The following is a 26,673-nucleotide window of genomic DNA, read 5'->3' on the forward strand; positions in this document are numbered from 1 at the left end:
AGGGCAGAGCGACAAGACAAAGACAGCCTACTTTACTATACTCATGGGGAAGGAGAGACCAATAGCTAGACTTTGTTTTAAGTTTTTGTTTTGGATCAAAATGGGGCTTAGGTGGTGGACGTGGCGTGGGCGTGGCCAATTATGGCTAGCCGACCGAACATTTGAGAAGCCCTCCTGTTGGCCATGGTCACAAAATGTTGCTGTTTAAAAGAAAAGGTCTGCAATTCTACTCAGTTTGCCATGTGGCGGAGATACAATGTTGCAGCTTTAAAGCTAATTTCCTGCAATTCTACACATTTTGCCATGGCTTATGTTATTTGAGTGACTCAAACATTATAACAAAATGGACACATTATTAGCCTATCCAGTCCAAGTGCAAATACAAGGCACGGAAGGGTGAGTGGTCGAGAAGGCGAGTCTCAAGTCCGAGTCGCCAATTGTCAAGTCCAAGTCGAGTCACAAGTACTCGGGACTCGAGTACTACAACACTGCTGATAACAATAACCAATATTGCCACAACCTACATGGATATTGTGATTGATGCTCTCATCGCCTTTCAACCCCTTCGGCATGCTCGGCCTGTCTTGCTAATTCTAAGAGCTAGCAAACCCTCTTCAGAGATGAAACTCCCTTAAGAAATGTTACAGGAACCCATTTTACAAGGTTGTATTGTTATGTGTTCAGACTTTCCCTTTTCTGTTCCTGTCATTAAGTATCGGTCATTACGTAGCTATCATTAAGAAGGGTCATTACGTAGATATCATTATTAAGTAGGGTCATTAAGTACATATCATTAAGTAGGGTCATTAAGTAGGTATCATTAAGTAGGTATCATTAAGTAGGATCATTAGGTAGATATCATTAAGTAGGGTCATTAAGTAGGTATCATTAAGTAGGGTATTTACGTAGGTGTCATTAAGTCTGGTCATTACGTAGGTGTCATTAAGTAGGGTCATTAAGTCAGGTAATTAAGTAGTGGTCATTAATTAGGGGTCATTGAGTAGGGTTATTGAGTTGGGTCATTGAGTAGGGGTCATTGAGTAGGGGTCATTGAGTAGGGGTCATTGAGTATGCTTTTGAAGTAAGGTAATTAAGTAGGGGTCATTTAGTAGGGTTTTTAAGAAAGGTCATTAAGTAAGGTCATTAAGTAGGGTTCTTAAGTAAGGTAATTAAGTAGGGAGTTAGTAGGGTCATTAATTAGTAGGGCGATGGTTTCTGTGAGAGGCAGAAATGAGTCTGTGTTTATTCTGTAGGTCGGAGAGAGCTGCCTGACAGCTCTCCTGATGCTGAAGCAGTGTGTGCTGTGTGTATTCTACTACTACTCTACTAGGAACTTCATTCATTTGTATAAATTGAATGTCATCGCCAAAAGTTGTGTCAGAGTTTTGTACTGTACTGCAATTAGTACTACTCAGTGAGAGGTATTTAAATGGACACTGGCTGGTGGCTGGTGCGCGCACACACTCACACACACACACACACACACACACACACACACACACACACACACACACACACACACACACACACCACACACCACACACCACACACACACACACACACACACACACACACACACACACACACACACACACACACACACACACAAACATATACTTCAATGCCAGAGTCTTATTATGATTTCTAAATACTGCACAATTTAAACACTTGCCCCCCCGAATCCCTCCTTCCCTAAAACACGTGTAAATATTGGACTATAAATTGTGCCTTCCTGTATTATACTGATGCTAAAAGGTTCATTCTCTTCTACTGAGCCTTTTACTTGATGTTCCTATTCTTCTGTTTTATTATTTCTTGTGTTTTGCATTGTGGTAGCGCTGAGCGATTAGTGCTTTTTGATGGTAGTGACTGCCTATTACTGCTTATCACTTATTAACCATCATTTATTCACATTACTTTACTTGAACACCTTATTTCAGTTGTTGTGTACTTACTGTATATTACATTTGTTTTATTTGATGACTTAATTATTTAATTCCAAGTCATCTCATCTCTATAGAGCTGCTGCCTATGCTGTCTGACAAAATCACTATTTTAGTAGTTCTTAAAAGTAAATAAGGCATACTTTTGACTGATGAATGCCAACTATCAATCATGTAGATAATGTATTTTCAGGTAGAGACACCTCATGAACCAACTGCTCTCTATCCCTCTCGATTGCACATCTTTGGTGTCTTCTCTCCCTCTCTGGTCTGTGACAAGTAGGCACGCAATGGATTATGGTCATTGTAGTTAATTGCCACGTTTTCTGCTCTAACCTATGTAGAATATTGGCCTGTTGGAAACTACAACTACATCGCACGGTTCGGGCTTGATCTGATTTATCTCTAGAGAAATTGTGCATTGAGTTCACAGGAAAAAACGAACTAAATGGAATTCAAATAATTGAACCATTTTAAAAACCAAAAAATAACCAAAATGTCAGTTAATCGCTCTGCACTGCATTGCCGGGATGGAACCAAGTAAGCATTTAGTTGGAAGTTGTATACCAGTGGCGGTCAGTGCTGTTCAAGATTAGGGAGCCTTGTTTCTTCTACAGGATATTGGATGACTGTCATTCATATTCCATTTACCCAGTTCAATGTAACTGTAATAGGTTTAGGCTACTACATGATACTTTAATTTCCCCTGTACCCATCATGAGGTCGCTACAACCTAGCCTACAAATGAACGCTTATAACGTAGGTTCAGAAACAAATTGGAGTAATCAAGGTGACAGACATTGACACATTCAATACTGTCTTGCCTGCATCTAGCTGATCTAGGATGTAATCATTAGTCCAACAGTTGAAAAACAAGAGTTTCTATTGGACAAATTCAGCTAGGTTTACCCCCGTTTCGTTCCGGGGATAAACACACACACACACACACACACACACACACACACACACACACACACACACACACACACACACACACACACACACACACACACACACACACACACACACACACACACACACACACACACACACACACGTCTCCAGAACATGTTGATACACACACACACAAATCGATAGGGAGTAGCTTCCCAAGGCTCATAAATCTAGTCAGTAATAATAACACATCTACTATGTATTCAGAGAGTATATTTAATGAACATCACTCTGCCTCATTATGTATTTATGTTGCTATTGATTCTTTGTAATATTCTGCCAGTTTATTTGTACAGTATAATTTAACACAACCCACCACCACCTCCCACTAAAACACATACAGTATAAAAACATTTTCACTTTTACCAATCCATTTTTATTCGCATAGAAAAACAAACAAACTGAACCAAACAAACAGTTCTCACCGTTTAGATTTACACGTAAGACTTTATTATTTGTGAAAAGCTGAGAGTATTTAAAAGAAAGGTTTCTAAGACAGTAAAGAAGGCTCTAGATCTTTTCCCAGTGGAGTTCTGGATTGGAAAAAGACATCAGGCTAATGAAGTTCATCATGGTTTATTAAAACCTATAGTCTATACATAACTCACTCTAACAATCTCTTTCTCTTTTCCTTCTCTCCCTCCTTTTCCCATCACTCCCTTTATTCTAATCTCCATTATGATTAAGTTGTGATCAAGAGGCAAGACCATTGTTATAATATACATAGATTGACAGAGATTCTCTTCTAAGCCTTGTAAGCCTTGTTTCTCGCGATGGGTCCTATGTGTGTGTGTGTGTGTGTGTGTGTGTGTGTGTGTGTGTGTGTGTGTGTGTGTGTGTGTGTGTGTGTGTGTGTGTGTGTGTGTGTGTGTGTGTGTGTGTGTGTGTGTGTGTGTGTGTGTGTGTGTGTGTGTGTGTGTGTGTGTGTGTGTGTGTGTGTGTGTGTGTGTGTGTGTGTGTGTGTGTGATTAGAGTGCAGAGAAGCACAGTGCTGCAGTTTGGTTGATCCCTGATTTCTACAGAACTCTCTGCCCCCTACCTGTGACCTGACTGTCTGTCTATGATGTACATAGAGATACTACGGAGCTATATAATGGGGAGCTATCAGATAGTATAATAGCTCCATATAATGGTAGTTATTACAGCTTGCTGTGTTCAGATGTCTGTGGGGTGAATGGGTACATCACTGTAAACGCAGGTATTTTTCTCCATCTTTCCTGATAGCAACCAATAGACCAATAGAAAATGCCTTTTACTTTGGGTTGATTTACGTAATTTGATTGGAAACATTTCTAGTCCAGTTAACATGCCTTTACTTTTCATATTGTGATGACATGCGATAAGCAAAATACTCTATCCTTTCATATATTCCTACCCTTTTCACCGTTTCCCTCTGCCATTAGTTCTCTCTTTGCTCTCCCTCTTCACTCTCCACCTTCTCTCCCTATCTCCTCTCTCCCTCTCATCCTCAATTATTCTGTCTCTCTCTTAACCTCTCCCCCCCCTCTCTCTCTCTCTCTGTCTCTCTCTCTCTCTGTCTCTCTCTCTCTCTCTGTCTCTCTCTCTCTCTATTTCTCTCTCTCTATTTCTCTCCCTCTATTTCTCTCTCTCTGTATTTTCTCTCTCTATCTCCCAATCTTTCTTTCTCTATTTCTCTCCCTCTTTATATATATTTCTCTCTCTCTCTCTGTTTTTCTCTCTCTCTATTTCTCCCTCTCTCTATTTCTCCCTCTCTCTATTTCTCTCCCTCAATATATACTGTATATATATTTCTCTATTTCTATCTCTCTCTCTCTCTCTCTCTCTCTCTCTCTCTCTCTCTATGTCTCTCTCTATTTCTCTCTCTCTCTATTTCCCTTTCTCTCTATATATCTCTCTCTCTATTTCTATCTCTCTATTTCTCTATTTCCCTCTCTCTCTCTCTCTCTCTCTCTCTCTCTCTCTCTCTCTCTCTCTCTCTCTCTATATATATATATATATATCTCTCTATATAGATCTCTCTCTATATCTCTCTCTCCCTCTCTCTATTTCTCTCTCTCTCTGATAGGAACATGTCTCTAAGATAGGAACATATATTTGTTTTGTCAGTCAGTGATGATGAGTTGTTGTTTGTAAGTTGTTATGAGTTCCATCAAACCCGTAACTGTGTGTCTACACAGTGTAAACAGAAGTATTTAGTAGTTTAGCCATCTACACAAGTGCTACTTTCTGGTATATATTTGCCTATATCGTCTGCCTAGGCCTAAACATCCACCTCAGACTACTAACAGTGTTTTATGGAATAGAAGGAAGAGTGCAGTAGCTGTAAAGACCTCAAAACGTTTAAACATGAGAAGCACTGAAACATTATCGTAGGTCAATACCCAGCATGGTACGACTTGACTGGCACGTCTGTCACCTAGCTAACATGTACGTGTGGTTGCCCTTAGGGGACACAGCAGCCCAAGCCAGTCAGCTAAGTAACAGACCAATAAGATTCAGAGCAGAACTGAGGAGGCACAGAGGATACTTTGGAACCAAGAAGACCAACCAACCAACCGCCTGTTAGAACCGTATCCTTAGAACACCGTCCAACCGGTGGGGGTGGGAGAAGTGTGTCTTAGATGATGTCATCACGTGTAGGTGTAGTCTATATCCGGGATCATCCCTTGCTCCCGGTAACCCCGGTTGGTCCCGTAGCCCGCCGTGTGACCCAGTTGGGTGATGATGCCGTTGTGACTCTGGTTGCTCCGGTAGGTGCCGTTACTGTGCGATGAGGGGAAGATGGTGTGCACGTAGGTCACATCCTCCCCTCCTTTGGGTTGCAGTGGCTGATGGGTCGTCATGGGCGTCATGGCCAAGCCGGGGCTCCTGATCTCCAGGATGGAGGTGTCCTTCTTAGTGCCCGACTCCACGTAGTCATCGTATGGCTTCCCCATTCCGACCCCGCGCTGTCCTCGGACCCCATAGGAGTCTGTTTCCCCGGAGACATACCCGGCGCGCTGGCCGTACCAGCAGAAGATGCCGAAGATGAGCATGAGGGAGACCAGGGCCGTGGCTCCGCCGATGATCTCGGCCAGGGGGAGGGCTGCCATCTCTGTGTCTGAGTCCTCACCCCCGTCTCCCCCCTCGGGGCGCAGAGCCTCCCCCGTCTCTATCTGAGCGCAGACGGGGGTCTGGTCTGTTGTGTCCTTTTCCTGCTGCTGTCCTCTCTGTGACCCTCCAGAGTGGGAGGAGGTGGAGCGCAGGGGGAGCAGGCAGACGAGGTAGTGTGATTGTGGCGTGAGCTGGGTCAGTAGGTACTGCTGTCTCTCCCCGGGGACCAGCGTCTCTGTGATGGAACCCAGAGCGGCGCTGCTGCCCAGCCTCAGCCACGATAGCCTGAAGGAGGGCGCTGGCCGTGGGCACAGCCACGTCACCTGCACGCTGTCCGCAGACAGGGGCTTCACCGTGAGTTCTAGAGCGTCGTGTGAGGCGTGCCCCCCCGCCTCTCCTCCTCCCGGTGGTAACGGCATCACCAGGCCTGGCCGCATGGCCCTGAGGGTAAACATAGAGCCCTGGCTGGGGAGGGAGGTGGTGGTAGTACTAGAGACAGTGTTCACCCCTCCTGGTGGGCCTTCACACTGGTCCATGAGCCCAGAGAGGTCCCTGAGGGCCTGGCCTCGAACCACCTCCGGCCCGTGGCAGGTCAGGCCCCGTACCGTCACCGCTGCCCCGCGGCCATACAGCCAGGCGTGGAGCCAGAGCAGGTTGCAGCCACAGTACCAGGGGTTCCCCCGGAGCAGCAACAGCTCCAGGCCGTCCGTGTCCCTCAGCAGCCCCCGGGGCAGAGTGGTCAGGTTGTTCCCTGCAGGGATGGAAATGGAGTAGTTCATTACAGTTACTCTGCAATATACAGGCTGCCTATTAGTCTACACTGCAGAAACTCAGCAATGTAAAATCTTAGGATTTTAGCTATGGAAATTATTTCGCTTTGGGAACTCTGTTCCATTGCGTTTTCCCCTACTACCTCCCACCCCTCCAAATTCCACCCCCGGCTGGTTACCTGACAGGTCCAGCCTCTGCAGCCTCCTCATCCCGTCCAGGGTCCCCCGGGGCATGTGGATCAGCCCGTTGTCCTGCAGGTGCAGCCTCATCAGGTGTGTGCTGGGAAGGTTGATGGGCGGGGCCTGCAGGGCGTTGCGGACCAGCGACAGCTCCGTGAGGTTAGCCAGGCGGGAGAAGGTGTCGTCGGCGATGCGGGTGTTGGCCAGGAGATTCCCGTCCAGGACCAGGCGTCTCAGTGAGGCCAGGCCCCGGAATGCGTGGGTGGGGATGGTGTTGATGCGGTTGTCGTCTAATCTCAGCTCCTCTAAAGAAGCCGGGAGGCCGGCTGGGATGCTGGACAGGTGGTTCCGGGAGAGGAAGAGTAACCTCAGCCGCGGCGTGCCGGAGAAGGCCCGCTCCTGGATGCTCACCGTGGAGATGGAATTGTCGTCCAGGTGTAGCCTCTCTAGTAATGGTAACCTGGCCAACGTCAGGCGCGGCAACGTCCGAATGTTGTTGTCCTGCAGGTGTAGTTCCCGTAGCGACGGCGGCAGGTGTAAAGGAAACTCGTCTAGTTGGTTGGCGTAAAGGTAGACCACACGTATGCTACTGCTGCGCTCCAACGATGGCGGCAGGCCGGAGTTGGCCAACCGGTTGCTCTGTAGGTAGAGAACGGTAGCCGTTAGCGGTAGAGGAGGGATCATGCTCAGGCTCCGGTCGTTACAGTAGACGAAGCCTTCGTCACATCGACACACCAACGGGCACAGGAAGTCTTCCTCGCCCTCCTCCATGGCAACTGCTGCCGCCGCCAACTCCAGCATCTCGGCCAGTAGAGTCAGGCACAGGAGGAGCAGGAAGAGCCAATCACGGAGCTCTACCAGACTCTCGGCAGCCATAGTCCCGGCCTCTGTTTGAGAGAGAGAGAGAGAGAGAGACAGAGAGGGAGAGAGTTCATGAGTTTCGAAAGTCCTTGTACTTCAGGAAAAAGAAAGAATGAGAGTTACAGGTAATTTCTTTTCCAATGTCCTTCAAATTATTATGTTGTGTAAATGTGTTTTCCTCTTCAAGTTTTACTGATGTGATGTTTTTTGGACAAGTTATTGAACAATGAAAGTCCTTGAGATAGTGTATGAATAGTCGCTGGGCCCAACTTAAGTGAAGCTGTCAGGATAATATGGGCAGACCCGGCGCCAGAACGAATCTGTTGGACGGGCATTTGATTTCCAGAGGCGGGCCCATTTTTGGACCTCCTATCTGTGCACTTACATGTATTTTTTAAATTGGTGTAATAGTGAAGACCATAGGCAGCACATGAGTTTCAAGTTTGGGGAAGTTTACAATTTATCCTAGCATTTCTACCTACCTGCGTGCCAGTTATGAATATTTATATATGCACATAGTGGAACAGTTTCATTTCAATAATAAAGTGTTTTGTTTCTCAAAATCAAGGTCACATGGTCAATCATAAAAATCTGAAGTAAAATGATACAAATCTAAAAGTTAAAATTTGACTATGGCGAGAGCACTAGCCCCTGCCACATGGACACATTGATACACTGTGGCGAGCATAGAACTTAGAGATAGCCTATAGGCCAATGCAGCAGTAGGCCTATCACTTCCACCATCAACTAAGTGAAATACAGTACATTCGGAAAGTATTCAGACCCCTTTCGTTACATTACAGCCTTATTCTAAAATAGTTGAAATGTTTTTTTTCCCTCATCAATGTAGGCAAAATACCCCATAATGACAAAGCAAAAAAGGTTTTTTAGAAATGTTTGCTAAAAATGAAAAAAAAAAAGAAAAATAAAAGAATGTGTATCACATACAGTTGAAGTCGGAAGTTTACATACACCTTAGTCAGATACATTTAAACTCAGTTTTTCACAATTCCTGACATTTAATCCTAGTAAAAATTCCCTGTCTTAGGTCAGTTAGGATCACCTCTTTATTTTAAGAATGGGAAATGTCAGAATAATAGTAGAGAGATATATGAAGGATATATTTCAGCTTTTATTTATTTCATCACATTCCCAGTGGGTCAGAAGTTTACATACACTCAATTAGTATTTGGTATCATTGACTTAAAATTGTTGGGTCAACGTTTCGGGTAGCCTTCCACAAGCTTCCCACAATAAGTTGGGTGAATATTTGCCCATTCCTCCTGACAGAGCTGGTGTAACTGAATAAGGTTTGTAGGCCTCCTTGCATGCACACGCTTTTTCAGTTCTGCCCACAACTTTTCTATAGAATTGAGGTCAGGGCTTTGTGATGGCCTTGTTGTCCTTAAGCCATTTTGCCACAGCTTTGGAAGTATGCTTGGGGTCATTGTCCATTTGGAAGACCCATTTGCGACCAAGCTTTAACTGATGTCTTGAGATGTTGCTTCAATATATCCACATAATTGTCTTTCCTCATGATGCCATCTATTTTGTGAAGTGCACCAGTCCCTCCTGCAGCAAAGCACCCCCACAACATGATGCTGCCACCCCTGTGCTTCATGGTTGGGATAGTGTTCTTTGGCTTGCAACCCTCCCCCTTTTTCCTCCAAACATAACGATGGTCATTATGGCCAAACAGTTCTATTTTGTTTCATCAGACCTGAGGACATTTCTCCAAAAAGTATGATCTTTGTCCCCATGTGGAGTTGCAAACCGTAGTCTGGCTTTTTTATGGCGGTTTTGGAGCAGTGGCTTCCTCATTACTGAGCGGCTTTTCAGGTTATGTCCATATAGGACTCGTTTTACTGTGGATATAGATACTTTTGTTCCGGTTTCCTCCAGCATCATCACAAGGTCCTTTGCTGTTGTTCTGGGATTGAGTTGCACTTTTCGCACAAAAGTACGTTCATCTCTAGGAGACAGAAGGCGTCTCCTTCCTGAGTGGTATGACGGCTGCGTGGTCCCATGGTGTTCATACTTGCGTACAATTGTTTGTACAGATGCACGTAGTACCTTCAGGCGTTTGGAAATTGCTCCCAAGGATGAACCAGACTTGTGGAGGTCTACAATTTTTTATGAGGTCTTGGCTGATTTCTTTTGATTTTCCCAAGATGTCAAGCAAAGAGTTACTGAGTTTGAAGGTAGGCCTCAAATACATCCACAGGTACACCTCCAATTGACTCAAATTATGTCAATTAGCCTATCAGAAGCTTCTAAAGCCATGACATCGTTTTCTGGAATTTTCCAAGCTGTTTAAAGGCACAGTCAATTTAGTGTATGTAAACCTCTGATCCACTGGATTTGTGAGACAGTGAATTATAAGTGAAATAATCTGTCTGTAAACAATTGTTGGAAAAATTACCTGTGTCATGCACAAAGTAGATGTCCTAACCGACTTGCCAGAACTATAGTTTGTTAACAAGAAATTTGTGGAGTGGTTGAAAAACGAGTTTTAATGACTCCAACCTAAGTGTATGTACTGTAAACTTCCGACTTCAACAGTATACATAAGTATTCAGACCCTTTACTCAGTACTTTGTTGAAGCACCTTTGGCAGCGATTACAGCCTCGAGTCTTCTTAGTTATGACGCTTGGCACACCTGTATTTGGGGAGTTTCTCCCATTCTTCTCTGCAGATCCTCTCAAGCTCTGTCAGGTTGGATGGGGAGCTATTTTCAGGTCTCTCCAGAGATGTTCGATTTGGTTCAAGCCTGGGCTTGCGCTGGGCCACTCAAGGACATTCAGACAGTTGTGCCGGAGCCACTCCTGCGTTGTCTTGGCTGTGTGCTTAGGGTCGTTGTCCTGTTGGAAGGTAAACCTTCGCCCTAGTCTGAGGTTCTGAGTGCTCTGGAGCAGGTTTTCATCAAGTGTCTCTATGTACTTTGCGCCATTCGTCTTTCACACGATCCTGGCTGGTCTCCAAGTCCCTGCCGCCTAAACCGATCTCCACAGTGTGACGACCCTCCCATTCTGTCTACCGTTTTCTCTCTCTCCTTGCTCTTGTTTCCCTATTAGGATGCCGGTGGGCGGAGTTGGGAGGGTCGTCAGCTACATGGGGAACACCTGGGCCCACTCTCCCAAGAAAAAATTCTCACTCTTCCCCTCTGCTGAGCACACCAGACCACAACTCAAGAAATGACAATCACCCTGAGCACCACACAATCCCTGATCGTATTGCCACGTATATTAACGAACGAAAAGTAAAGAATGTCGTTGAAGCAGCGGTTTTGGCGGATGAGTATATGTTAACTCACAAAAGAGTCTTTGCAGAGCCCCGTATTCGGAATGAGTGGGGGCGTTCGGATAGATTTGGGCTTCGCTCACCGAGATACTTTGGTTCACGGGCAGAGTTCAATTCAACTAGGGTTGAGCCTGAATCCCGTGGAAGAGCTGACTTTGGGCAAGAGTGTCATTACTGTCATGATTCAGGTCATTGGAAAAACGAATGTCCGGTTCTCAGGGAAAAGGACAAATTCAGTACGCGTGATTACGTTAAATCTAAGCCTACGGCGTTAGCTGCGCCTGTTTCACATCAGTTCACTCATGACACATGGTCTCAGGCGCAGGTGAAAGTCCATATTCACTCAGGCTATTTACCTTTCATTACGGAAGGTTTTGTGTCTATATTAGGGAGTAAGGAATTGGTGCCAGTGAAGATCTTGAGAGACACAGGTGCCTCCGAATCGTTTGTGTTGGAGTCTGTGTTACCCTTTTCAGCTGAGACTGATTCGGGGAAGAGTGTTCTAATTAGGGGGATAGGTTTGAACACTCTTTCAGTTCCATTACATAAAATGATGTTGGATTGTGGGCTGGTAAAAGGTGAGGTTGTTGTGGGGGTGCGTCCTTCGTTGCCTATTGAGGGTGTTGACGTTGTTCTTGGGAATAACTTGGCTGGTGATCGTGTATGGCCTGTCGTGTTTCCATCTCGAGTTGTTCCCATAAAGCCGTCAGTTGTTGAGATTCCAGATGAGAGTGTACAGAGCTCCCCAGGGATGTTCCGTGCGTGTGCAGTGATGAGTTCTATGAGTCGTGGCGAACTGGTCACTGTGCCGACTGATGAGAATACCACAAAGAAGTATGCCACTGCTTTCCCTGTTATTCCGTTGTCTGTTACCCACTCAGATCTAGTCAGTGCGCAGCGGACTGACCCCACATTGGAAGAGTTGCGTGACCAAATTGTGCCTGTGGAACAGTTGGGAGATGTCACCCATTGCTATTTTCTCCAAGAGGATGTCCTGATGAGAAAGTGGGTGTCTCATGGTAGTCGTTTTCTGGGGGAGGCGATTAGTCAGGTTGTGGTACCAGTAAAGCTTCGTGAGTTGGTTTTGACAACTTCTCACAATGGTGTTGCTGGACATATGGGTGTGAGGAAAACATACCATCGCATATTACGACATTTCTTTTGGCCTAGATTAAAGAGGGATGTCTCTGATTTCATCAAAACTTGTCACACCTGTCAATTAACTGGTAAACCTAATCAAGCTATTAAGACGGTACCACGGTTTCCTACTCCTGTACTCAGCCAACCTTTTGAGTATTCGATCATTGACTGTGTGGGTCCTTGGCCTCGTACAAAAAAAAAGGTAGATTGAAATGAGTAGTCTGTTACGTTGGGAAGTGGCTATGAATCGTTGGGAGTTTAAAAAAAATTAAGGACTTTGTTCTTTTCGTTGGAGGTTGTAGCTGATGTGGTCTCGTGCGCCCTCTTCCTGAATGTTTGTATGGTCAGGTTCTGTCTTTCCTGTCTATTCCGTCCTGGTCTGGGGAGCCTTCTTTCCTCTTAAAAGTTGCTTCCTATGCACTAATGTTGCTGAGGTCTGGGGTGTCTTCTTTTCTCTTAAATGTTGCTTCCTATGTATTAAGGTTGCTGAGGTCTGGGGAGTCTTCTTTCCTCTTAAAGGTTGCTTCCCGTGCACAAAGGTTGCTGAGGTCTGGAGAGGAGATTGGCTGGGGCAAATTTGGAAGAGGGAACACGTACCCCTCATAAATTTGGGACGCAAGTGCTGTGTCAGTTAGGGACGCAGAGGGCGGTATGTTGTTCCGGGGTCCTTGTTGGTCCCCGGTTTTATGGGGGGGAATGTGACGACCCTCCCATTCTGTCTACCGTTTTCTCTCTCTCCTTGCTCTTGTTTCCCTATTAGGATGCCGGTGGGCGGAGTTGGGAGGGTCGTCAGCTACATGGGGAACACCTGGGCCCACTCTCCCAAGATAAAATCACCACTTCCCCATTCATCAAGGAGACTCTCTCCATACAGACACTTTGATAGATTTTGTTGCGTTTGGTTGTGCTTTTTGGTTGTTTGTTTTAGCATCTTTCAACACCTTGCATTATCACATTCATCCATGCAAAACATTCACTTACACTACTGATTACTGATTACACACACCATTGTATATTATACATAGTTTCTTTATTTAATAAATATATATTTTGTTACTTCTTATCTCCACGTGTCTCCCTTTTGTTACGGGCTTTGAGCCGGTTCGTGACAAGTGGGGGCTCATCCGGGATAATTGAACGTATTGGTTTGGGAGAACGTGGAGGTACGTGTTTGGTTTACATATTTGGTTTGAGTTTGATAGGCCTAGTATTGGTTGCCTTTGTTGTTTGGTTTGTGTGCTGCGTTGGAGAGAGAGTATAATGGTTAGTTTCCAGGCCCTGCCCAGCCTGGAAACTCTTGTTCTACTTTCTGTTGGGACATCGGTCTGAGGAGGTGAGTAATCGGCTGTGTACCTCAGTGGGAGATTTGGTAGGGTAGTGGAATTTACTACCCGGAGCTATAGCCTTTTACCCCTGATAGGCTTAGTGGCGTGTTTCATTTTTGGAATATGTTGGGCATGGTTAATGTTTGTTATTTTTGTGTGGTGTCTGTGGACTGAGCAGTTGTCTCGGGGGCACATCCGTGGCTTGGTGGAATCTGCCAGCGTGCTGGGGGGTTTATTACCTTGCCAGCGGGCTACAGTGCGTAAATACCCACCGCAAATCCGCACGAAGACTAGGGTTGAGTTATAGTAGGTTTTGGGGAAGCTCCGTATCTCCTCTCTCTTCTGTGGTGCTCAGGGTGATTGTCATTTCTTGAGTTGTGGTCTGGTGTGCTCAGCAGAGGGGAAGAGTGAGAATTTTTTTTGTAATTATGGCGTCTTTTGTAGATGAGTTCATTCGCTTTCCATCAGAGGAATTGTTAGAATTAGGTACTAAAGAACAGCTGTTGAAAATCGCTGAACACTACAAGATTGAAATTAGTGATAAACGTCTAAAGAATTCTATTAGGTTGATATTGAAGGCCAATCTGATGGAGAGTGGTGTTCTTGAAGTTACCACTGGGTCAGCCTCTGCTGAGGAGTCATCTCTCCGTAACGTTACAATGGCCATTCCATCGGTTAGTCCTAGTAGTCTTCTTTTTGAACAGCAGAAAGAACTGCTTCTGTTACAGCTGCAGCATGATCGTGAGAAGCTAGAGCATGATCGGCAGCATGATCGTGAGAAGCTAGAGCATGATCGGCAGCATGATCGTGACAAGCTAGAGCATGATCGTGAGAAGCTAAATCATGATCGTGTAAAGTATGAAAAGGAATTAGCATTTAAACAAGATATGGAGATGGCTAAAATCAAGTTGCAACAAGAACGGATAGAGTTGATTAGGGAAGGAAAGATTTCAGGGGAGAGTTTGTTCTGGGAAGGTGACCAAGAGTTACCTAGGGGTCGTTCCTCTTTTGGTCGTGCCCCGGACACATTTGATATTGTTGGGAACTTACGGTTATTGCCTCAGTTTAATGAAAAGGACCCTGAGACATTCTTTTTGTTGTTTGAGCGTGTTGCTGACGCTAGGAGTTGGCCTGATTCTGACCGCACCTTAATGTTGCAGTGTGTGCTGACTGGTAAAGCGCAGGAAGCATATTCAGCTCTTAGTGTACACGACAGTACCTGTTATGATAAGGTTAAAATGGCTGTGTTGCAGATTTATGAATTGGTCCCTGAGGCTTACCGCCAACGATTTAGAACTTTAAAAAGGGATGATCAACAGACTCATGTGGAGTTTGCGCGACAATTATCTGTACAGTTTAATCGCTGGTGTTCTGCCTCTGCAGTTGTGACTTTCCAAGGGCTGTGTGATCTGATTATGTTAGAGCAATTTAAGGACACAATCCCTGATCGTATTGCCACGTATATTAACGAACGAAAAGTAAAGAATGTCGTTGAAGCAGCGGTTTTGGCGGATGAGTATATGTTAACTCACAAAAGAGTCTTTGCAGAGCCCCGTATTCGGAATGAGTGGGGGCGTTCGGATAGATTTGGGCTTCGCTCACCGAGATACTTTGGTTCACGGGCAGAGTTCAATTCAACTAGGGTTGAGCCTGAATCCCGTGGAAGAGCTGACTTTGGGCAAGAGTGTCATTACTGTCATGATTCAGGTCATTGGAAAAACGAATGTCCGGTTCTCAGGGAAAAGGACAAATTCAGTACGCGTGATTACGTTAAATCTAAGCCTACGGCGTTAGCTGCGCCTGTTTCACATCAGTTCACTCATGACACATGGTCTCAGGCGCAGGTGAAAGTCCATATTCACTCAGGCTATTTACCTTTCATTACGGAAGGTTTTGTGTCTATATTAGGGAGTAAGGAATTGGTGCCAGTGAAGATCTTGAGAGACACAGGTGCCTCCGAATCGTTTGTGTTGGAGTCTGTGTTACCCTTTTCAGCTGAGACTGATTCGGGGAAGAGTGTTCTAATTAGGGGGATAGGTTTGAACACTCTTTCAGTTCCATTACATAAAATGATGTTGGATTGTGGGCTGGTAAAAGGTGAGGTTGTTGTGGGGGTGCGTCCTTCGTTGCCTATTGAGGGTGTTGACGTTGTTCTTGGGAATAACTTGGCTGGTGATCGTGTATGGCCTGTCGTGTTTCCATCTCGAGTTGTTCCCATAAAGCCGTCAGTTGTTGAGATTCCAGATGAGAGTGTACAGAGCTCCCCAGGGATGTTCCGTGCGTGTGCAGTGATGAGTTCTATGAGTCGTGGCGAACTGGTCACTGTGCCGACTGATGAGAATACCACAAAGAAGTATGCCACTGCTTTCCCTGTTATTCCGTTGTCTGTTACCCACTCAGATCTAGTCAGTGCGCAGCGGACTGACCCCACATTGGAAGAGTTGCGTGACCAAATTGTGCCTGTGGAACAGTTGGGAGATGTCACCCATTGCTATTTTCTCCAAGAGGATGTCCTGATGAGAAAGTGGGTGTCTCATGGTAGTCGTTTTCTGGGGGAGGCGATTAGTCAGGTTGTGGTACCAGTAAAGCTTCGTGAGTTGGTTTTGACAACTTCTCACAATGGTGTTGCTGGACATATGGGTGTGAGGAAAACATACCATCGCATATTACGACATTTCTTTTGGCCTAGATTAAAGAGGGATGTCTCTGATTTCATCAAAACTTGTCACACCTGTCAATTAACTGGTAAACCTAATCAAGCTATTAAGACGGTACCACGGTTTCCTACTCCTGTACTCAGCCAACCTTTTGAGTATTCGATCATTGACTGTGTGGGTCCTTGGCCTCGTACAAAAAAAAAGGTAGATTGAAATGAGTAGTCTGTTACGTTGGGAAGTGGCTATGAATCGTTGGGAGTTTAAAAAAAATTAAGGACTTTGTTCTTTTCGTTGGAGGTTGTAGCTGATGTGGTCTCGTGCGCCCTCTTCCTGAATGTTTGTATGGTCAGGTTCTGTCTTTCCTGTCTATTCCGTCCTGGTCTGGGGAGCCTTCTTTCCTCTTAAAAGTTGCTTCCTATGCACTAATGTTGCTGAGGTCTGGGGTGTCTTCTTTTCTCTTAAATGTTGCTTCCTATGTATTAAGGTTGCTGAGGTCTGGGGAGTCTTCTTTCCTCTTAAAGGTTGCTTCCCGTGCACAAAGGTTGCTGAGGTCTGGAGAGGAGATTGGCTGGGGCAAATTTGGAAGAGGGAACACGTACCCCTCATAAATTTGGGACGCAAGTGCTGTGTCAGTTAGGGACGCAGAGGGCGGTATGTTGTTCCGGGGTCCTTGTTGGTCCCCGGTTTTATGGGGGGGAATGTGACGACCCTCCCATTCTGTCTACCGTTTTCTCTCTCTCCTTGCTCTTGTTTCCCTATTAGGATGCCGGTGGGCGGAGTTGGGAGGGTCGTCAGCTACATGGGGAACACCTGGGCCCACTCTCCCAAGATAAAATCACCACTTCCCCATTCATCAAGGAGACTCTCTCCATACAGACACTTTGATAGATTTTGTTGCGTTTGGTTGTGCTTTTTGGTTGTTTGTTTTAGCATCTTTCAACACCTTGCATTATCACATTCATCCATGCAAAACATTCACTTACACTACTGATTACTGATTACACACACCATTGTATATTATACATAGTTTCTTTATTTAATAAATATATATTTTGTTACTTCTTATCTCCACGTGTCTCCCTTTTGTTACGGGCTTTGAGCCGGTTCGTGACAACAGCATGATACTGCCACCACCATGCTTCACCGTAGTGATGGTGCCAGGTTTCCTCCAGATGTGACGCTTGGCATTCAGGCCAAAGAGTTAAATCTTGGTTTTATCAGACCAGAATATCTGGTTTCTCATGGTCTGAGAGTCTGATTTTTTATTTTTAATCCATTTGCAAAAATTTCTGAAAACTGTCTTTGCTTTGTCATTATGGGGTATTGTGTGTAGATTAATGAGGGAAAAAATAATTTCATCCATTTTAGAATAAGGCTTCAACGTAACAAAATGTGTAAAAAGTCACGGCATCTGAATACTTTCCAAATGCATAGACCTAAAGCCGACAAATAAAAACAGTAAAAAATATGCAAATGAAAATGTTGGTGCTTTCAATCATATTAATCTCTCTTCTCCGCCTGTGTCACGATCACTGTCTTCAAACTCCCTGTCATAAATGAGCCTAGGCGCAACGTGTAATTCCACATCTTTAATAAAGTCAAACCTTCACAAAAAACAGGTAAACAGAAACCGAACGTGATGCAACCGTGGCGCACAAAAACACACAGAAAATAAATAAATACCCACAAACACAGGTGGGAAAAAAGGCTGCCTAAGTATGATTCCCAATCAGAGACAACGATAGACAGCTACCTCTGATTGGGAACCATACCCGGCCACAAAGAAACAGTAAAAGTTAGCATGCCCACCCAAATCATAGCCTGACCTAACCAAATAGGGAAATAAAAAGGCTCTTTAAGGTCAGGGCGTGACAGTATCCCCCCCCAAAGTTGCGGACTCCGGCCGCAAAACCTGACTCTATAGGGGAGGGTCCGGGTGGGCATCTATCCTTGGTGGTGGCTCCGGTTCGGGATGTAGCCCCCGCTCCGCACGCTGATCCCTCCGCTTCCGTGGAACCAGACCGTGGATCGTCGCCGGAGACTCCGTACCGTGGATCGTTGCCGGAGGAACCGGACCGTGGATCATCGCTGGAGGCTCTGGATTGGGAACCCCGACTGGAGGCTCTGGATTGGGAACCCCGACTGGAGGCTCTGGACTGCAGACCGCCGCTGGAGGCTCTGGACTGCAGACCGCCGCTGGAGGCTCTGGACTGCAGACCGCCGCTGGAGGCTCTGGACTGCAGACCGCCGCTGGAGGCTCTGGACTGCAGACCGTTGCTGGAATCTCTGGACTGCAGACCGTCGCTGCAGGCTCCGGACTGGGATCCGTCGTTGCAGGCTCCGGACTGGGGACCGTCGCTGCAGACTCCGGACTAGGGACCATCGTTGGAGGCTCCGGACTGGGGACCGTCGCTGGAGGCTCCGTGCCCTGGATTTTCACTGCAGGCTTCGTGCCATGGATTATCACTGGAGGCTCCGGGCCATGGATTATCACTGGAGGCTTCGTGCCATGGATCATCACTACAGGCTCCGGGACATGGATCATCACTGGAGGCTTCGTGCCATGGATCATCACTACAGGCTCCGGGCCATGGATCATCACTGGAGGCTTCGTGCTATGGATCATCACTAGAGGCTTCGTACGTGGAGCCGGAACAGGTCTCACCGGACTGAGGAGACGTACTGGAAGCCTGGTGCGTGGAGCTGCCACAGGGCTTACCAGGCTGGGGAGACATACTGGAGGCCTGGTACGTGGAACCGGAACAGGTCTCACCGGACTGGGGAGATCCACTGGAAGCCTGGTGCGTGGAGCAGGCACCGGATACACTGGGCCGTGGAGGCGCATGGGAGGTCTCGAGCGTAGAGCTGGCACAACCCTTCCTGGCTGGATGCCCACTTCCACCCGGCAAATGCGGGGCGCTGGCACAGAGCACACCGGCCTGTGAATGCTCACTGGAGACGCAGTGCGCATCACCGCATAACACGGTGCCTGACCGGTCACATGTTCGCCACGGTAAGCACAAGGAGTTGGCTCAGGTCTAAACCCTGACTCCGCCAATCTCCCCGTTTTAGGGGGAGCTGCTTCTCGGGCTTCCGTGACCGGGTCTTGTCCCCTGCCATAATCTCCTCCCCGGTCCAGCTCGTCCTCCAAGTTGGCGCACGCTGCTTGGTCTTTTGTGGTGGGTAATTCTGTCACGTTCACTGTCTTCAAACTCCCTGTCATAAATGAGCCGAGGCGCAGCGTGTAATTCCACATCTTTAATAAAGTGAAACCTTCACATAAAAACAGGTAAACAGAAACCGAACGTGACGCAACCGTGGCGCACACAAACACACAGAGAAAATAATAATTACCCACAAACACTGGTGGGAAAAAGGCTGCCTAAGTATGATTCCCAATCAGAGACAACGATAGACAGCTGCCTCTGATGGGAACCATACCCGGCCAACAAAGAAACAGACAAACTAGAATGCCCACCCAAATCGCACCCTGACCTAACCGTGACAGTGGTTAGGTCAGTGACAGCGTGACATCCTGCTCCTTTCTGTCTGTCTTAACTTGAGCTATTTCCAGGGAAGTTCAACATCGTATAAAATCATCACAGGGTTCGGCCCTAAGCTGTTGCTAACGAACTTCCGACATTGTATCAACTAGCCTATTCCGGGCCCTCAAAGTTTCCTGCGCCAGTGAGCTGTTTTTTTATGACGTTTCCACTGGGTATATGGGATCATCAGATCATTATATTTTGCTCTTTCACTCTGAGGATTGGTGATTATTGAGGTCGAGAGTGTTGGAAAGGTTTTTCAAATACTGAGGAACTATCATTCGCAATGGATGTTAAAAAAACTGACTTTGTTGACTTGTGTGAGGCGATGAAAAAATGTGTGGTGTACGTGGTGAGTTAAGACAATCAGAAATAAGACATTGCCAAATGGGCCCTTTCCTACATGCATTCTGGAAACGCACCATATCTTCACCACACCCCCCTCCCCTTCTTCTTGATGTAACATTTTCAATTATACTCAAGACACATTTTCACACATATTTTAGATGCTTTTTACTGACAGCAGCAACTCAATCAGTCACGCGCAGTACCCAAATGACAGGCTTCCCACACGTCTGATTTGAAACAATCCACAGCTTTTTTTTTAATAGAAGCTAATGATCCTCTGTGGCTAAGTCGTGCTCCCTGGTGGAGTATTTTGAATGATTTCATTTAGAAAGGAGTAATTATATAATTTTGGCGAAACATCAATTTACTTTAGGGCAATCCGGCATCCTAACAGTGTACTCTATACCTGCCAACTTTCCTTTCCAATTCGCAAGAGGCTGAAACCAAAGATCTGTATAATGACGAGATGCTCATGTCTCCGCCCTAACAATTGGAGTCTTTGTCGCAAAGACGGGAAGGCAGGCAACAAGCTTATGTCTGCATATTATTCCCATAGAAAAGCAATGGGTTTATGCTGGACAGCTTTTGGCGAGAGTGAGCCCTCTCGCTTCGCCTCTTCCCCTCTGCTTAAACTACTGTATATCACCGGAGAAAGCATCCGAGCGAGCGAAGCTGTGCCCCTCTACATGTAGGCCATGTATCTGATGCTTTCTGGACAGAAATAGTATGACATGACATACATCAGATACATGGTCTACACATACTGAGACAGAGGGGTTTCGCTCGGATGCTTTGACTGAGATTGAAGCTCTGTCTGTCGGCGGGCATCTCGGTCAAGTAAATAATATTTCAATATTTTATTTGGACGGGCAAGGAGGTAGGGGGCCTGGCCCGCCCATAAACCGGCCCTGAATATGGGTCATTCCTACCAAACAGAAGAGAAAAGACAATTGGAGAGTGGGCGAGGGACAGACATTGAGGGGAAGTGAAGAGTGTGAGAGGAACACAAAGAGATTGGAGAAAGTTTAACGAGAAGAACTGGAGAGAGAAAATGAGTGAAAGGATTTTAGATTTTTTTTACCCCCTAGAGTCCATTGACACACCGGTGTGTCAATCTATTTAACATAATACAATTCCTATCAAAATCTGTCAGTTTAAGCAAGAGATATCTGTTTTTTTGCATTGCATGTGTCTCAATCTACCGCATCCGCCGATATTGCACTTCCGCATCTGCGGTGAAAGGTGTCAGAGCTAGAGCGGTGTTTGTCAGACCATGAGACTTCCTGATCGGTCTGAACGGTTTGACAAACTATTATGACCACTCTGTTGAAAGGGGAGACTCTCACGAACATGATGATGATATCCGTTTTGCTTTACGATCTCCACAAGTGTCACGGAACTTGTCTGGTACCGGTAGTTTTGTGCCTACCCAAAAAGGGTCTAAATATGTGTAAAAAAAATCCTGAGCTTTCTTATATTTCCTAGATATAGGACAGGCACTTTTTGCCATTTATGAATGTGTTGTTATTCAATACGTTTCTCTTGGCTATAGTAGTAAAGGCCAAACTCAATATTTTATAAAATTATTTTTGCATATATTTTTTGATACCTTAAGGCAGGGGTGTCAAACTCATTCCACGGAGGGCCTTGTGTCTGCAGGTTTTTGGTCTTTCCTTTCAATAAAGCCCTAGACAACCAGGTGTGGGGAGTTCCTAACTAATTAGTGATGTTAATTCATCAATCAAGTACAAGGGTGGAGCGAAAACCCGCAGACACTCGGCCCTCCGTGGAATGAGTTTGACACCTGTGCCTTAAGGGGTCCTAAAATTCCAAGTCAAATAGCTAAATGATCCATATTATGATCTTCTAAAAAAATCCATATGTCAGATTAGAACCCCCCCCCCCCCCCCCCCCCCACAACAGTTTAGACTTTGAAGAATTTAATTCTAATGATGAGAGAGACACATTAGGGGGGGGGTTGGGAGAATTAGAATCAGATTAGACTAGGTAATATCGGTGATGTTGATATTCTGTAAAACATCTTTCTCTAAATGCACTGTTGGTAACCCCCGTCAGAAATGACCCCACCTTGGATAAATTTGAATAAATCCACAATTGATTCACATACAGTCTGTAGTTCGTTATTGAAGTCTGAGAGGCAACGTAACTGTGACTTGGGATTTGGAAAAACCACAAACATTCACTCACCAAAAACTGAGATGTACTGTATTATGCATGCTGTCTCTCAGTGTGTGTTTGTGTGTCTGTGTGTCTGTTTGTCTGCGGTTATTGTTCTCAATATGTGGTATAAATTATTCAGTGAAAATCTTCGGAATTCCCAATAAACATTGAAGTTCGTGTTTTACATATCCATTAAAAAAAACATTTTTTTTTACATTTATACATTCCTCTGCTTTTCTTTTGGTGTTGAATCTTTGAGAGCGCCATCAATTTACAATTCAGATTTACAAAAAGGAATGTCAGTGGAGTTTTAAAGTATACTATTTATATGACACCAAGAAATGTGATGATACATTATTGTGTACAGTGCAGTATATTCTAGGGGTTTCAGACTTGGACATGTGTTGTCCCGTCCTGGAGACATGATTTGACAGAACATTTGACAAACAAATGCTCTGCAGGCAAGATTTTCCTTTTGTTAAATTGTGTGTGTGTGTGTGTGTGTTCTCACTCTCAGGACAACATGCAAAATTGCCCCTCGGCTCCAGTTAAAATACATGCAAAGCAAACAAGAGATGGCAACAATGAGAGGGAGGGGGAGAGAAAGGGAGAGAAAGAGGCAGAAGGAGAAAAGGAGAGATGGACAGACCGAGAGAAGGAGATGAGCCTGACTGGCAATGGGTTGTGAGATAAAGAGTCAGCATTGAGTCAATTGGTTTTAAAAGGACCGTCATTAACCATGATGTACTACTGCTGTGTATCTGGTGATGTCTTCATTAGGACGTCCAGTCTCAGGGCCTTGTGGAGGAGTTTTGGCTGGATTATGATAATGATGGATAAAGTTCTATCCTGACTAAAGACTGGATCTTGATGTGTTTCAGAGTGGATCTATTTTTAGTCCAAAACAGCTGACTTCTAAGGACTGACTATGCCAGCGTTCACCCAACAGGGACAGATAGAAAGAGTGAGCGAGTGAGAGAGTGAGTGAGAGAGAGGAACATAAGGGAGAGTGTCAAGGTGGAGGATATTTTTTTGGGGGGGGGGGCGAGTCCCCACTATGAATATCAAATAGCATGTAGCTTTCTGCTACACCCACCTGCTTCCTTTCATAATCATACCTTTGGGATACGGTGTGTGTCTCAGCGCCAGACTCGCCTTTACCCATTTCCTCTCAATGATTTTACATTTTTCGTTCTTCCTTCTCTTTTCCCTGAGCCTTCTCTCTTCCTGAGCTCATCTTTCTATCTGAGCATCTCTCTTCCTGAGCTCATCCCTCTATCTGAGCATCTCTCTTCCTGAGCTCATCTTTCTATCTGAGCATCTCTCTTCCTGAGCTCATCCCTCTATCTGAGCATCTCTCTTCCTGAGCTCATCTCTCTATCTGAGCATCTCTCTTCCTGAGCTCATCTCTCTATCTGAGCATCTCTCTTCCTGAGCTCATCTTTCTATCTGAGCATCTCTCTTCCTGAGCTCATCTCTCTATCTGAGCATCTCTCTTCCTGAGCTCATCTTTCTATCTGAGTATCTCTCTTCCTGAGCTCATCTCTCTATCTGTACCTATAATGAAAATTACAGGCCTCTCTCATCTTTTTAAGTGGGAGAACTTGCACAATTGGTGGCTGACTAAATACTTTTTTGCCCCACTGTATTTCTACCATACCTCTCTCTCCACCCCCCCACCTCTCTCTCACTCTCTCCCCTCTCTCTCCATCTCTCTCCACCCTCCTCTCCACCCTCCTCTCACTCTCTCCCCTCTCTCTCCACCCCCCCTCTCTCACTCTCTCCCCTCTCTCTCCCCTCTCTCTCCACCCCCCCTCTCTCTCTCACTCTCTCCATCTCTCTCCACCCCCTCACTCTCCATCTCCATTTCATCTGTTCAACTCCTCAGCCTTTTGTTTATTCACTCACTCCATTCCTTCACACTTAGATTGGATCAATCAGATTGGATCAATCAGATCCCAGCTCTCTCCTCCTCCAATCGCCCTCTCCTCTCCTCCCAAGTGAGTTTGTTTTAATTTCTGTCGTTTAATTTGGATCCTATTCTTACTACTTCAATCACTGCTGTTTTCTCTGAGGCATCGCTCTAAGCATTTCAAAACATTTTTTGAAATGACACAAACGATCTGTATTTCTCAGTAGAATATAGAGAAATTATATGGCAGGTTATGTTTTTAGACATTTCAGAGCAACATGTTGAACCTCAAATCTCTAAAGATGGTGTTTGAGAAACCTAACTTACCCTCTCAGTGCTGAGTCTCTCTTTGCCTTCTGTCTTCTTCTGTCTGTTCCACAGCTGAAGGGGCTGTTCGTGTGTGTGTGTGTGTGTGTGTGTGTGTGTGACAAGTCAGTGTGTGTGTGTGTGCGCGCGCGTATGTGTGTGTGTGTGATGACAGTTCCGGTCCACTCTGTCCGTAGTAGTTCAGAGGTTCAGTCAGTTCCCTCCAAGCCACCGTACTTCCTGTGGCATTGATGAGCGATGAAGATGACGATGATGATGTTTGCAGCCTATAGGTTTCCAGGGAAACAGCATGGGAGAGGAGGAAGGCACAGGGAGCAGCATGGCCTAGCTAGCCTAACAGCCTACAGCCTCCAGCCCCATCCAGAGTAGCATCTGGCAACTCAGTCAGTATCCAGGAGAGTCAGTCTTCAAGGCCTCTCTGCTGGTGGGTTTATGTTGTCTTCATGTTGACTTCCATAGGTCCAGATGGTCATCCAGTCAGTCTGTGTGTGTCTGTATAGATTGAACCAGCTGGGGGGAATAAAGAACGTTTCACACCTCAGAGATTAGAAGAGGTTAGAGAAAGCGGAGGAGGTGGAGGAGGTGGTGGAGGAGGTGGAGGAGAAGGAGGTGGTGGAGGAGGAGGTGGTGGAGGAGGTGGAGGAGGATGAGGAGGAGGATGAGGAGGAGGAGGACAAGGAGGTGGTGGTGGGATGGGAGGTCACAGGAGTCTGGGCCACTTGTTGTCCTTCACTTTGAGGATTATAATGAATAATCTCTTAAAGCCTATAGTGACACGGCTCGCTATCCACCCAGACACTTTTTGTCTCCTCAAATTGTCGGGGATTAGCGACTAAAGTTGATATTGCTTGATAATTGTCCAGTGTGAACTGCTCAATTTCTGCTGCGGGCCACATGTGTGTGAGATCATTTTTACGTGTGTGTGTGTGTGTCGTGTGAGAATGTGTGTGTGTTGTCTGTGGGTTTGTCAGCCTCAACCAGCCTTCTTCAGCTTGTTGGTGGAAGGAGCGATGTCCTCCCTCTGTCTCAGTGGTACTTGCCCCAGTGGCACAGCCTGACTAGTCTGACGTAGTGCCCCCCTGTGGGAGAACAGAGAGGGCAGTTAGCTAGGACTCACAAACACACACATGTGTCCCAAATGGCACCCCAAGGCTCTAGTCAAAAGTAGTTCCCTACAGTATCTAGGAAAAAGGGTGCCATTTGGGACACAACCATTCACTACTTTATCTATGAGTCAACTGTATAACAGCAGAGAAGGTTCCAGAAGAACCATTATGATGTGTTTGCTTAATACGAATGCTCAAGTCTAACCATGCTCAAGTTAATCTTCAAAGGACAGACACTCCAGCTTCAGTAACTGGACAGTTATGTTTGGCAAGGTTAAGAGTCTAGGACTAAAGCACTGTTCTTCAGCCCTAGAAATGAGGACCCACAGATTCCAACTCAGTGCTAACACATCCCATAGAGTTATTCAACTACACAACAAGACTTCAATTGGTTGAATCAGTTATGTTAGTAATGGTCTGGAACAAAATCCTGCACACCCCAAGGACCAGAATTGAAACACACTAGACTGAAAGGTCTAGAAAGGGAATGTTGCAGAGTCCAGACCCTGTGTGTACAAGTGTAGAGCTATTGTGTATGTGTGGTGAGGTAGTCTGTGTGTGTAGTGTAGCGTAGTGTAGTTTACTGTAGTGTAGTGTACTGTCATGTAGTGTACTGTGGTGTGGTGAAGTGTAATGCACTGTAGTGTAGTGTACTGTGGTGTGGTGAAGTGTAATGCACTGTAGTGTAGCGTACTGTGGTGTGGTGAAGTGTAATGCACTGTAGTGTAGTGTACTGTGGTGTGGTGAAGTGTAATGCACTGTAGTGTAGCGTACTGTGGTGTGGTGAAGTGTAATGCACTGTAGTGTAGTGTACTGTGGTGTGGTGAAGTGTAATGCACTGTAGTGTAGCGTACTGTGGTGTGGTGAAGTGTAATGCACTGTAGTGTAGCGTACTGTGGTGTGGTGAAGTGTAATGCACTGTAGTGTAGTGTACTGTGGTGTGGTGAAGTGTAATGCACTGTAGTGTAGTGTACTGTGGTGTGGTGAAGTGTAATGCACTGTAGTGTAGTGTACTGTGGTGTGGTGAAGTGTAATGCACTGTAGTGTA

At 45.7% G+C, this 26,673-nt stretch overlaps 1 protein-coding gene across 2 annotated transcripts in view; it reads right to left on the reverse strand.

Annotated features, from left to right (window-relative positions):
* Positions 1-3,786: 3,786 nt before the first annotated feature.
* The window catches only part of LOC129827501 (leucine-rich repeat transmembrane protein FLRT1-like), a 43,656-nt gene continuing 20,769 nt past the window's right edge, over positions 3,787-26,673 (reverse strand). For both annotated transcript variants that reach the window (XM_055888406.1, XM_055888405.1), the window contains exons 2-4: positions 24,520-25,598; positions 6,922-7,809; positions 3,787-6,723 (exon numbers count right to left, since the gene is read on the reverse strand). In XM_055888406.1, coding sequence (XP_055744381.1) covers positions 5,510-6,723; positions 6,922-7,798 — 2,091 coding nt within the window. In that variant the 5' untranslated portion in view covers positions 7,799-7,809; positions 24,520-25,598 and the 3' untranslated portion in view covers positions 3,787-5,509. The remainder of the gene's footprint in view (positions 6,724-6,921; positions 7,810-24,519; positions 25,599-26,673) is intronic.

The sequence above is a fragment of the Salvelinus fontinalis genome, chromosome 29 (assembly GCF_029448725.1).
Source record: "Salvelinus fontinalis isolate EN_2023a chromosome 29, ASM2944872v1, whole genome shotgun sequence".
Lineage (NCBI taxonomy): Eukaryota > Metazoa > Chordata > Actinopteri > Salmoniformes > Salmonidae > Salvelinus > Salvelinus fontinalis.